General features: G+C 39.3%; 1 protein-coding gene across 5 annotated transcripts in view; it reads right to left on the bottom strand.

Moving 5' to 3' along the window:
- Positions 1-12327, bottom strand: part of ANKS4B (ankyrin repeat and sterile alpha motif domain containing 4B) — a 50489-nt gene that overhangs the window by 11527 nt on the left and 26635 nt on the right. For 2 of the 5 annotated variants that reach the window (XM_055090032.1, XM_055090034.1), the window contains exons 2-3: positions 10249-10446; positions 1016-1087 (exon numbers count right to left, since the gene is read on the bottom strand). The exons of 1 other annotated variant lie outside the window; for it this stretch is intronic. Coding sequence is in view for 3 of the 4 variants with exons in the window: in XM_055090034.1 (XP_054946009.1) it covers positions 1016-1047 (32 nt within the window). In the remaining variant the exon portion in view is untranslated. The remainder of the gene's footprint in view (positions 1-1015; positions 1088-10248; positions 10447-12327) is intronic. 2 more of the 5 variants (XM_055090035.1, XM_028498527.2) reach the window with 1 other exon arrangement.

Here is a 12327-nt window from a genome sequence, read left to right as displayed (position 1 = left end):
AGGCTCAGCGGCCATGGCTCACGGGCCCAGCCGCTCCGCGGCATGTGGGATCTTCCCGGACCGGGGCACGAACCCGTGTCCCCTGCCTCGGCAGGCGGACCCTCAACCACTGCGCCACCAGGGAAGCCCTTTTATGTGCTTATTAACCATTCTCACATCTTTTTAAAAATTTCTTTACTCATTTTTTCATTAGGTTGTCTTATTCTTATTGAGTTATAGGAGTTCTTTATATATTCTAGATACAAATTCTTTATCAGATATATTTTGAACTTAATGAAAATGAAAGCAAACATTGCAAAATTTACAGGATGCAGTTAAAACAAAACTTAGGTGGGAAATTTGCAGTTTTTAATGCCTGTGTTAGAAAAGAAGATCTCAAATCCTTAACTGAAACTTCCACCTTATGGAAAAGCATAGAAAAATTAGTGTAAATAAAGAGCACAATATAAGACCAAAAACATGGTCCAAATTTATCTGCAATCAAAATAAATGTAAACAGACCAAATTCACCAGTTAGAAGACTCAGGTATGTCTTATTTACAACAGACATCTAAAATATAAAATTGCAAAAAAAATTGAAAGTAAAAAATGGAAAAGTTATATCATGCAAATACTAACAACAAATTGGTACAGCTATATTTATATCAGACAAAAAAATAGTTTAAGCCAAAAATATTACCAGGGATAAAGAGAGATAATCCATGATGATAAAAGGAACAATTCATCAAGAAAATATGATACTCCTAAACTTGTATGTACCTAATAGCATAACCTCAAAATAGAGAAAACAAACAGTAGTAGAATTTAATGAGAAAGAACAAATCTGCAATCATAGTGGGAGATTTTAACACAACTCCTTAATGTTATATATCAATCAGACTAAAGATTAGGAAAGGTATAAAAAAATTGAACACAATTAAAAAGCTTTATCTAACAATCCTATATAGAACACTGCACTCAATAGAAAATGCATGTTCTTTTCAAGCACACGAGAATATTTATAAAAATTGCCCACCTAATAGAACCAGTGCAGGCCTCAACAAACATCAAATAATAGGTTTCATGTAGATCATGCTCTCTGAAGACACTGCAACAAAATTAGAAACCATCATCCTTATACAACTGATTAACTGTTTACATGTTCTCTTGTGATATAACTTTTACATCATTTTCATCATCAAATACTTACCATTTTGCATTGTAATTTTTCTTCTCTTTAATACATCATAAATATTTCCCATATTGTTATAAAATATTTAATATGTTTGGATAATATTCCATGTAATTGATGTGAGGAAGGTATATATTTGAAGTCTGTGACTGTTTATTCCTCTTATCTCTTTTTGTCCAAGTCTTTAGTCCAAGATAAATTATCTGCCCACTCTGAAATAGTACAAAGCTTTCATCTGCAAATTCCTCACAATAATTAGCTCTAAAGGTCAATGTGTGTTCCTTTTTTTTTGGTTTCTATGAGAACAACAGTGGAAGCTGTAGAAGCAAAACCTGGAAGCCAGCATTATTTGTTTGTTAAAAAAAACGGGGGCTTCCCTGGTGGCGCAGTGGTTGAGAGTCCACCTGCCGATTCAGGGGACACGGGTTCGTGCCCCGGTCTGGGAAGATCCCACATGCCGCAGAGCGGCTGGGCCCGTGAGCCACGGCCGCTGAGCCTGCACGTCCGGAGCCTGTGCTCCGCAACAGGGGAGGCCCGCGTACCGCAAAAAAAAAAAAAAAAAGGAATTTTTTTATCCTAGAGAAAGTGAAATATCCAAACATGATTGTGGACACTTTGAGAACAATGTAACACTGTTGCTCTATCATTTTTGCATGAGCCACTTTAATTTAGACACAATTGCATTCATTAATGTACTCTAAATAGAAAATCTTATGTAACCTGAGAAAGGGCTTCTCAAAGATGGATTAATGGAATAGAACACTCTGTTCTATTATACAGTATTCTATTCTATTCTACAGTAATAGAATGCTAAGTGCCAATCAAACAAGGAGTCTGCTGCCAGATAAAGATGATGATGGTGATATTAGTGATAATGATACCAATGATGAGAAGAGCAGAATGGTAAGAATTAGAGTAGAAGCAAAGGAAAAGGAGGACAGAGCAATTATAGAGGAGGGGAATAAGAATTGGAAATGCAAGACAAAGAGGAGAAGGAAGAGTGTCTCAACTCCAGTAGCATTTATGACTTGGACTTATCCTCTCCTATGAAATGTTAAAAAAACTGAGCTTTCTTTTTTTTTTTATGGTGAAGATATTGGCACCCTCTGGCATTTCCTTGGGAAAATTTTCCTTCAGAGAAGACTGGATGGGGAGGGAGAGGGAAAGCAGAAACAAATCTTTATGAGTTTGAAGATCCTCCTTACTTTATCCCTTCAAGATGAGGTTGAGAAAGAGGGCTGAACTTGGAGCTAGAAGGCCTAGAGTTCATATGGTCTGGGACAAGTTATACTCTCTATTTGAGTCTCCATTTCTTTGTGGATAAAATTGGAAGAAATTGCTCATGTTGCTATCATCATCACCTAAGCTTACAGGAATAAGGGTGAAATGAGATAAAAAAAAATTCCTTACAGACTATAAAGCATGGTATTACAAACTGGAAGTAGTGTGATTGTGGCTTAGGGGACAGGGAGAGAGTGCTATAGCTCAATAATTGGTCTACTTCCTTATTCCCCAAAGCCCAAAGAAAGCAAAATTGGTAGAAGATGGTAAGGGCAGAGATTAATGAAAATAACACAGATTTACGTATAATGTAGACACGAATTCCTTATGAGGGGTTGGATAATTGTGGGGCAATTGTGACTTTTGACTGTTTTTTTCTTATGGAAATAAGTATTTGAGTGTCTTGTTCCAACAGTATGCTGCTGGACTCTTCCAAGGTCAGAGAAGAACTGCCATACACACAGAGACTTTGAGGATTAGATTTAAGTGGTGATAACCCTCCCTTGTATTGTTCTATTAGCTAGCAAGTTAAGGCCCTCATCAACCATCCTATTGGAACCAACCCTGCTGCCCTCAACTCACTACACTCCTGCAATATTAGTATAACTTTAGAGAAACATCCTGCAAGTATCTTCTGTGTTGTTCTGGTTGCTACTTAGGTTCAGAGGGGTAGACTCTATTTCCTCCTTTGTTTTTCTAAAACTCTAGAAACTCAACCTATTACCAGGATCCCCAAGAATGTAACTCTGAGAGCCCTTCTGCCTAGACACCACTTCTTTCTGCCAAAGACTCATAGGAAAACGGGGTTAACGAGCTTCCAGGGGCAGCATTTGGAGAGATTCTCTCGCCAGTGGGTTTTCTCTTTCCCATAGAGCAATGCCATTTTCAAGTCTTCATTGTTGTGTTTATAATTCTGTGACCTCTCCTGCTTTAATAGCAGCTACCTGATAGCTGAGTGGTCTGAACAGGAGTCCCATATACCATGAATGCAATCCTGGCCAAGTAACCCTTGGATGGAGGATTTATCCAGGGCTTTGACCTATCTATAAAACAGATTCCTGTATGTTCCCTTGCTTAGGGAGAGGAAAAGAAGGGACAAAAACTAGTGATAGTTGAAAATTCCAGTCTACCCCACGAAGAACCAATGCCAGCAAAGTGGAAAACAAACTTCTCTCTTGTTCTGAAAAACCATTCACTGCTATTTGGGAAAGAAATTCAACAGCTTGTGCAACCTATATTTTTATTAATGGGATTGCCGCCTGCACCTCAAGAGATCTGGCTTTCAAAAGCAGACATTATTTGTTCTTCAAAGCTACTCACATCTAATTACAGAGGAAACTCACTTGTATGGTAGGGAAGCACATTTTTTGTAATAAGGAAAAAGAAAATATCCAAGCAGAACATTTGCTTTTAACAAGATTACTTCATCTAATGAGTATCTTATTATGAATTCTATTGAAAATAAAAACAATAGCAGAAAGTAAATGAAAATAAAGGGGATTACAAAAGCCATGTTGTTACCCAGAAAACTTAGAGGAATCAGGCAAGAACAGAACCAAGCATCGTTAACACACTACTGCATGTGCTGAATGGGTTTATGAGAAATATATCTGTTGAGGTAAAGACATTTTCATATGGATTATTAAGAAATGTCACTTACATGTGTATTTTTTCCTCTTTATCACTGTAATAAAACTGTTCAACCTATTTGATGTGGATTTTTTCTATTCAAAAGAGATTTCAACAATCCTGCTTGTCATTTAAACTCAGGCCACCAAAGGGGAGGGCCCCGGTACTGCAAAAAAAAAAAAAAAAAAAAAAAAAAAAAAAATACAGAAACTTTCTTTCCCACACTGAATATCATTGGTGTTGTTTTCCTTAGAAACATTGTTTAAACACAAACATGAAGCAATCAAAAGAACCATTGTCTTCCCTTTTGTTTTTTCTTCTCCAAATGAAAACATTTATGAAAATATTTAGGTGGATAAGTTGAGTATTGAAATTGTAATGTCCCTGAGGTATTGATTGGGCTTAATTTATTCACATAAGTTTCAAGACACTCAAAGTCCTATTTCTTTCTGCCAGAAAAATAGAGCTGTTATTGTACCATCTGGTTTGCATGAGGAATCTCTTGGCATCTCTTAACTGCACATTTTATAAATGCTAAACCCCAGATGGCAGTACATTTTAACAGTGGAGAGTTTTATAAAGGTTTCCAAAAACAAATTCTTTAAAATGTGAATATTAGTCTAAGCTGGGGTTATGAATTTAAATTCCATGCTTGAATTAACTGACTTTGTTAGCTGGACAAATTTCCTTTTATCTTATGTCTTTTCCCCTTCCTAATTAATTATGGTTTTATGAATTGAAGACCTCAATCAACATAATCATACAACCTAAATCCTCATACAAAGCTTAAGTCCTATAAAAACTTCAGGAACAGTGATCACTGGGAAACCTACATCAGTGGCCATTTTGTTTCAAGATGGCGGAATTTACCACAAGGGAGGTGTGGTATAGCACCATTAAGGAGATTATCAAATACCATCAAAACCGTTCAACTTTCTCAAAGCTGATAGTTGGACTGAGAAGACAGGAAAATGTGAATGTCAAGCACTGCACTGAAATAAAGCCAGAGTACAGTATGGTTAAGAACATAGATTCTTAAGTTAGAAACTAGACTCTGCATTTTCTTAAACATTCTTCTCTTTCCTCTGCATTTTTTTTTTTTTGATAATAAGAACAACAACTTGGTCCTGGGGTTTTTATCATCCTATACCTTACAACACAGTAAAAAGTATATATTTTATAGTCACACAGAGCTGTATTTCAATCTGGGAGTTTATATTGGTTTTCTAAGGCTGCCATAAATAGTACCTCAAAGTGGGTGGCTTAAACATCAGATTTTTTTTTTTGCTTAGAGTTCTGCAAGCTAGAAGTCTGAGATCAAAGTTTTGGCAGAATTGGTTTCTTCTGAGGGTGATGAGGGAAAGATTTTTTCCAGGCCTCTGTCTTTGACTTGTAAAACGCCATCTTCCCCCTGTGTCTTCACATTGTCTTCCCTCTGTATATGTCTATGCCCAAATTCCTTCTTCTTAAAAGGACACCAGTCATATTGCATTAGGGCCTACCCTAATGACCTCATTTTAAGTTAAACACCTCTGTAAAGACCCTAGCTCCAAACACAATCACATTCTGAGGTACCTTAGTTTTTGGCGGGGAGGCTTCAACATTAATTTTGAGGGGTATTGCAACTCCCACTTTCTTGTCATTTCCATTTACATGAAATATCTTTTTCCAACCCCTTACTTTCAATCGATGTGTGTCCTTTGCCCTAAAGTGGGTGTCTTGTAACAGCATATTATAAGCTCTTGTTTTTTATCCAATATGCCACTCTGTGTCTTTTGATTGGAGCACTTTGTCCATTAACATTTAAGGTAATCATTGATAGATATATATTTATTGCCATTTTAAATGTCATTTTCCTATTGATTTTATATTTCTTCTTTATCCCTTTTCTTTTTGTTTTCCCTTTTTTGGTTTGATAATTTTATTTTGTATTATGCTTATGTTCTCTTCTTTTTGGTTTTTGTGAATCTACTGTATGTTTTTGATTTGTGGTTACCCTGTTATTCAAGTATATTAACCCTCTATGCTTCTTGTACCTGGATATCTGTTTCCTTTGTTAGGTTTGGGAAGTTATCAGTCATAATTTCTTCAAATACATTTTCAATCCCTTTTCCTCTTTCATTCCCTTCTGGAATCCCTACTATGCATAGGTAGGCCTGCTTTATATTATCCCACAGGTCTCTGATACTGCTTTTTTTTTTTCATTTGGGTTTCTGTCTGCTGTTCTAATTGGGTGATTTCCATTATTCTATCTTCCAGGTCACTTATTCATTCTTCTGCTTTATTCATTCTGCTATCATTGCCTTTAGTTCAGCTTTCATCTCTGCAAATAAATTTTCTAATTCTTCTTGGCTCTTGCATATAGTTTCTAGTTCCTTTTTACAGTAATCTGCATTTCTGTCATAACCTTTCTGAATTCCTTCAGTATCTTCATTATCTCCTTTTTGAATTTGGTGTCTATTAGACTGAAGAGGTCTTTTTCATTGTTTGTTCTTTCAGGGGAATTCTCTTGGTCTTTTAACTGGGAGTGGTTCCCCTGCTCCTTCATTTTACTTATATTTCTCTTACTCTGTGAGTTTAGGAGAAATGATTATCTACTGTGGTCTTGGAAGGCTATCTTTATGTGAGAACGTCCCTGTGTAGCTTGTGTGGGTTTAATATTTTTGGTGCGAGAGCTGTTTTTGGTACGGATGCCTGTCGCCTCTCTCCCTCAGTGTTACCCCTTTGATAGGGGTTGTGTAGATGGCGGAGGCTGGTGCCCGCTCCGGAACCACAGTGGTGGTGAAGTCGGCTGCTTGCTCCCGCTCTCGGAGCCAGCAATAGCCTGTGGAGGCAGTGCCCTCTTGGCTGAGATCATGTGGGTGGAGAAAGAGGCTGCCTGGCGGGCGCCACCCCTCGCTTCACACGCCCTCTAGCAATGGCACTTCTCCTCACAGCAGGCCTGGGTTCCCTCTGCATGTCCCCTCGATTGCAGCCGCACCACACTCCAGCCCCTTCGGGCTGTCTCCATGCAGCCAGTGCCAGCCCTCTCCCCAGGTCTGACCTCCAAAGCCAGAGCTTCCGCACCCAGACCCCTTTCTGCACCGGTGGATACGCATCTCATTCTGAGGAGTGCAGGGTGGTGGCACACTCTCTGTGCAGGTCTTCTCTTTCCTCTGCATTTTTTTTTTTTTGATAATAAGAACAACAACTTGGTCCTGGGGTTTTTATCATCCTATACCTTACAACACAGTAAAAAGTATATATTTTATAGTCACACAGAGCTGTATTTCAATCTGGGAGTTTATATTGGTTTTCTAAGGCTGCCATAAATAGTACCTCAAAGTGGGTGGCTTAAACATCAGATTTTTTTTTTTGCTTAGAGTTCTGCAAGCTAGAAGTCTGAGATCAAAGTTTTGGCAGAATTGGTTTCTTCTGAGGGTGATGAGGGAAAGATTTTTTCCAGGCCTCTGTCTTTGACTTGTAAAACGCCATCTTCCCCCTGTGTCTTCACATTGTCTTCCCTCTGTATATGTCTATGCCCAAATTCCTTCTTCTTAAAAGGACACCAGTCATATTGCATTAGGGCCTACCCTAATGACCTCATTTTAAGTTAAACACCTCTGTAAAGACCCTAGCTCCAAACACAATCACATTCTGAGGTACCTTAGTTTTTGGCGGGGAGGCTTCAACATTAATTTTGAGGGGTATTGCAACTCCCACTTTCTTGTCATTTCCATTTACATGAAATATCTTTTTCCAACCCCTTACTTTCAATCGATGTGTGTCCTTTGCCCTAAAGTGGGTGTCTTGTAACAGCATATTATAAGCTCTTGTTTTTTATCCAATATGCCACTCTGTGTCTTTTGATTGGAGCACTTTGTCCATTAACATTTAAGGTAATCATTGATAGATATATATTTATTGCCATTTTAAATGTCATTTTCCTATTGATTTTATATTTCTTCTTTATCCCTTTTCTTTTTGTTTTCCCTTTTTTGGTTTGATAATTTTATTTTGTATTATGCTTATGTTCTCTTCTTTTTGGTTTTTGTGAATCTACTGTATGTTTTTGATTTGTGGTTACCCTGTTATTCAAGTATATTAACCCTCTATGCTTCTTGTACCTGGATATCTGTTTCCTTTGTTAGGTTTGGGAAGTTATCAGTCATAATTTCTTCAAATACATTTTCAATCCCTTTTCTCTTTCTTCTCCTTCTGGGATCCCTATTATGTATAGATTGGCATGCTTTATGTTATTCCATAGGTCTCCTATATTGCTTTCATTTTTTATTTTCATTTGGCTTTCTATCTGCTGTTCTGATTGGCTGATTTCCATTACTCTATCTTTCAGATCATTTATGCATTCTTCTGCATTTTTCATTCTGCTATTCATTGCCTTTAGCTCAGATTTCATATCGGCAAATGAGTTCTCTAATTTTTCTTGGTTTCTTTTTATAGTTTCTAGTTCCTTTTTATAATAATCAGCATTTCTATCAATGGTCATTCGCAATTCCTTCAGTATTTTCATTATCTCTTTTTTCAAACTCAGTGTCTATTAGACTGAAGAGGTCTATTACATTGTTTGTTCTTTCAGGGAAATTCTCTTGATCTTTTCATTAGGAGTGGTTCCTCTGCTTCTTCATTTTACTTATGTCTCTTGCTCTATGAGTTTTGGAGAAACAATTATATACTGTGGTCTTGGAGGGCTATTTTTATGTGGGAGTGTCCTTGTGTAGCTTGCGTGGATTTAATATTTTTTGGTGCGAGGGCTGTTTTTAGTGTGGCTGGCTGCCACCTCTTTCCTCAGTGTATGCTGGCCATTATCCCCTTGATAGGAGGTGTGACTAGTGTTGTGGTGACCAGAGCCTGCACTGGACATTGAGCGGGGCCTCCTCTTTGCTATGTGGTCGTCATGGGCCGGGTCTGTTCCCTAGCTGTTGGAATAGAAGCCCCCAGATCCGTTTCTGAGCTGTGTTTCTGAGCTGTCGTGTGAGGTAGGTGGGACTGGAGCTCTCCCATTGGGAGAGGAGCCACTGAGTATTCCTCCACCATAGCTGTTCACCAGTGAATGTGCTCTGCTGTGTCTGTCACCTGTCACCCGTTGTGCAGGCTCACAAAGTACACTGTTGTTGGCACTGCCTTGGCCATGTCTCAACTTTGGGAATGCCAGCAATTGGCCCTGGTATCTATCAGGTATTGTTTTTATAAGGCAACCAGTGCAGATCCACTGAAGTCAGGCCCGAGGACTGCAGTAGGCATGCCCCTGGACCCGCTATGTGCGCTACGGAGCCAGCTCATACCCTGGCCCAGCCCAGGCCCCATGTGCAGGTGCCCACAAAGCCTGCAGCTGCTAAGCCAGAACCATCCCAGCCACAGGAGCACCTGTTGTCCACTCAGATGTCCTGCAGGCGCTGAATTTACAAAGCCGGCAGTGGAGGTGTAAATCCGTGGCTTGTGCAGACAGGGGGAGAGATTTCAGCCTTGCCGCCTAAGTCGGCCAGGCCCTGGGACTCAGCTGTGGTTTCAGCCCTGTCTCTGCGTGTGGGAAACCTGGTGGCATCTGCTCCCAGAGCCTACCGAGGCAGCGGCTGGGGCATGGGAGGCCACCGAGGTGGGAGGCCCCGAGGTGGCAGCTGGTGCACAGAAGCCCGCTGAGCTGGCGGCGGGGATGCGCTCTCCCTGAGCCCCTGTAGGCAGGGAGTGGTGCATGGAGAAAAAAGCTATCCAGGCAGCACTACCCCTCCCTTTGTGGGCCACTTAACAATGGCACCTCACTTCTGTGGTGGCCCGGGTTTCTTTCACAAACAATCCCCGTTGCAGCTGTAGCACGCTCCAGCTCCTTCAGGCTGTCTCCATGCAGCCAACAGCACTCCTCTCCCCGGGTCTGTCCTCTAAACCCCGAGTTTTGGCACCCAGCCCCACTCATAACAGCAGACTCATGTCTCAGGCTACGATGAACAGGGTGGTGGCACAAATGTCTGTGTAAGTCTCTCTCTGTTCTGCCTGCCACCAACCAGTTGTGGTGCTCTCCTCTGAGCCTCTGAAGCTCACTTTCTGTCACAGCTGGTCTCCCTGCCAGTGAGGCAGCTTCCCACGGTGTGCGGGAACGTTTCCTCTTTTTCAGCTCCCTCCCAAGGCCACAGGTCCCATCCCACTTCCTCGTTTTTTTTTTCCTCTCATCCTACCTGGTTTTTTGAAAAAAACCTTTTGAAAGGTTTTTGTCCTTTCAGCTATTTGAGGTCTTCTGCTAGTGTTTAGTAGGTGTTCTGTGAGAACTGTTCCATTTGTAGACGTATTTGTGGGAGGAGGTGAGATCCAAATCCTTCTGCTCCGCCATCTTGATGTAAATGGATTAAATGCTCCAACCAAAAACTATAGCCTGGCTGAATGGATACAAAAACAAGACCTGTATGTATGCTGTCTACAAGAAACCCACTTCAGACCTAGGAACACATACAGACTGAAAGTGAGGGGATGGAAAAAGATATTCCATGCAAATGGAAATCAAAAGAAAGCTGGAGTAGCAATACTCATATCAGATAAAATAGACTTTAAAATAAAGAATGTTACAAGACACAAGGAAAGACACTACATAATGATCAGGGGATAAACCCAGGAAGAAGACATAACAATTGTAAGTATATATGCACCCAACATAGGAGCACCTTGATACATAAGGCAAATGCTAACAGCCATAAAAGGGGAAATCGACAGTAGCATAATTATAGTGGAGAATTTTAACACCCCACTTATACCAATGGACAGATAATCCAGACAGAAAATAAATAAGGAAACACAAGCCTTAAATGACACCTTAAATCAGATAGACTTAATTGATATTTATAGGACATTCCATCCAAAAGCAGCAGAATAAGCTTTCTTCTCAAGTGCACACAGAACATTCTCAGAAGTAGATCCCATTCCCAAGTAGACCCATTCTCAGGGTAGATCACATCCTGGGTTATAAATAAAGCCTTGGTAAATTTAAGAAAATTGAAATCATACCAAGCATGTTTTCTGACCACAACACTATGAGATTAGAAATCAATTACAGAAAAAAAAACACCTGTAAAAAACACAAACACATGGAGACTAAATAAATATGCTACTAAATAACCAACGGACCACTGAAGAAATCAAAGTGGAAATCAAAAAATACCTAGAAACAATTGACAATGAAAACACGACAACCCAAAACCTGTGGGATGCAGCAAAAGCAGTTCTAAGAAGGAAGTATATAGCAATACAATCCCACCTCAAGAAACAAGAAAAATCTCAAATAAACAATCTAACCTTACACCTAAAGAAACTAGAAAAAGAAGAACAAAGTTAGTAGAATTTTATAAATTTTCATAAATTTATATTAAAAAAAAGCCCAAAGTTAGTAGAAGGAAAGAAACCCAAAGTTAGTAGAAGGAAAGAAATCATAAAGATCAGAGCAGAAATAAATGAAATAGAAACAAAGAAAACAATAGCAAAGATCAATGAAACTAAAAGCTGTTTCTCTGAGAAGATAAACAAAATTGATAAACCTTTAGCCAGACTCATCAAGAAGAAAAGGGAGAGGGCTCAAATTAATAAAATTAAAAGTGAAAAAGGAGAAGTTACAATGGACATAGAAATACAAAGAATCATAAGAGACTACTACAAGCAACTATATGCCAATAAAATGGACAACCTGGAAGAAATGGACAAATTCTTAGAAAGGTACAATCTTCCAAGACTGAACCAGGAAGAAACAGAAAATATAAACAGACCAATCACAAGTACTAAAATTGAAATGGTGATTAAAAAACTTCCAACAAACAAAAGTCCAGGACCAGATGGCTTCACAGGCGAATTCTATCAAACATTTAGAGAAGAGTTAACACCTATTCTTCTGAAACTGTTTCAAAAAAATTGCAGCAGAAGGAACACTCCCAAACTCATTCTATGTGGCCATAATTATCCTGAAACCAAAACCAGACAAAGATACTGCAAAAAAAAAAAAAGAAAACTATTGGCCAATATCACTGATGAACATATGATCCAGAAATCCCACTCCTGGGCATATATCCAGAGAAAACCGTAATTTGAAAAGATACATGCACCCTAATGTTCATTGTAGCACTATTTACAATAGCCAAGACATGGAAGCAACCTAAATGTCTATCAACAGAGGAATGGATAAAGATGATGTGGTACAGGGACTTCCCTGGTGGCTCAGTGGTTAAGAATCCGCTTGCCAATGCAGGGGACATGGGTTCAAGCCCCAGTCTGGGAAG

The sequence above is a fragment of the Physeter macrocephalus genome, chromosome 14 (genome assembly GCF_002837175.3).
Source record: "Physeter macrocephalus isolate SW-GA chromosome 14, ASM283717v5, whole genome shotgun sequence".
Taxonomy (NCBI): Eukaryota; Metazoa; Chordata; class Mammalia; order Artiodactyla; family Physeteridae; genus Physeter; species Physeter macrocephalus.
Note: the sequence above shows the minus strand (reverse complement) of the source record. Positions and strands in the feature narration are given on the sequence as shown.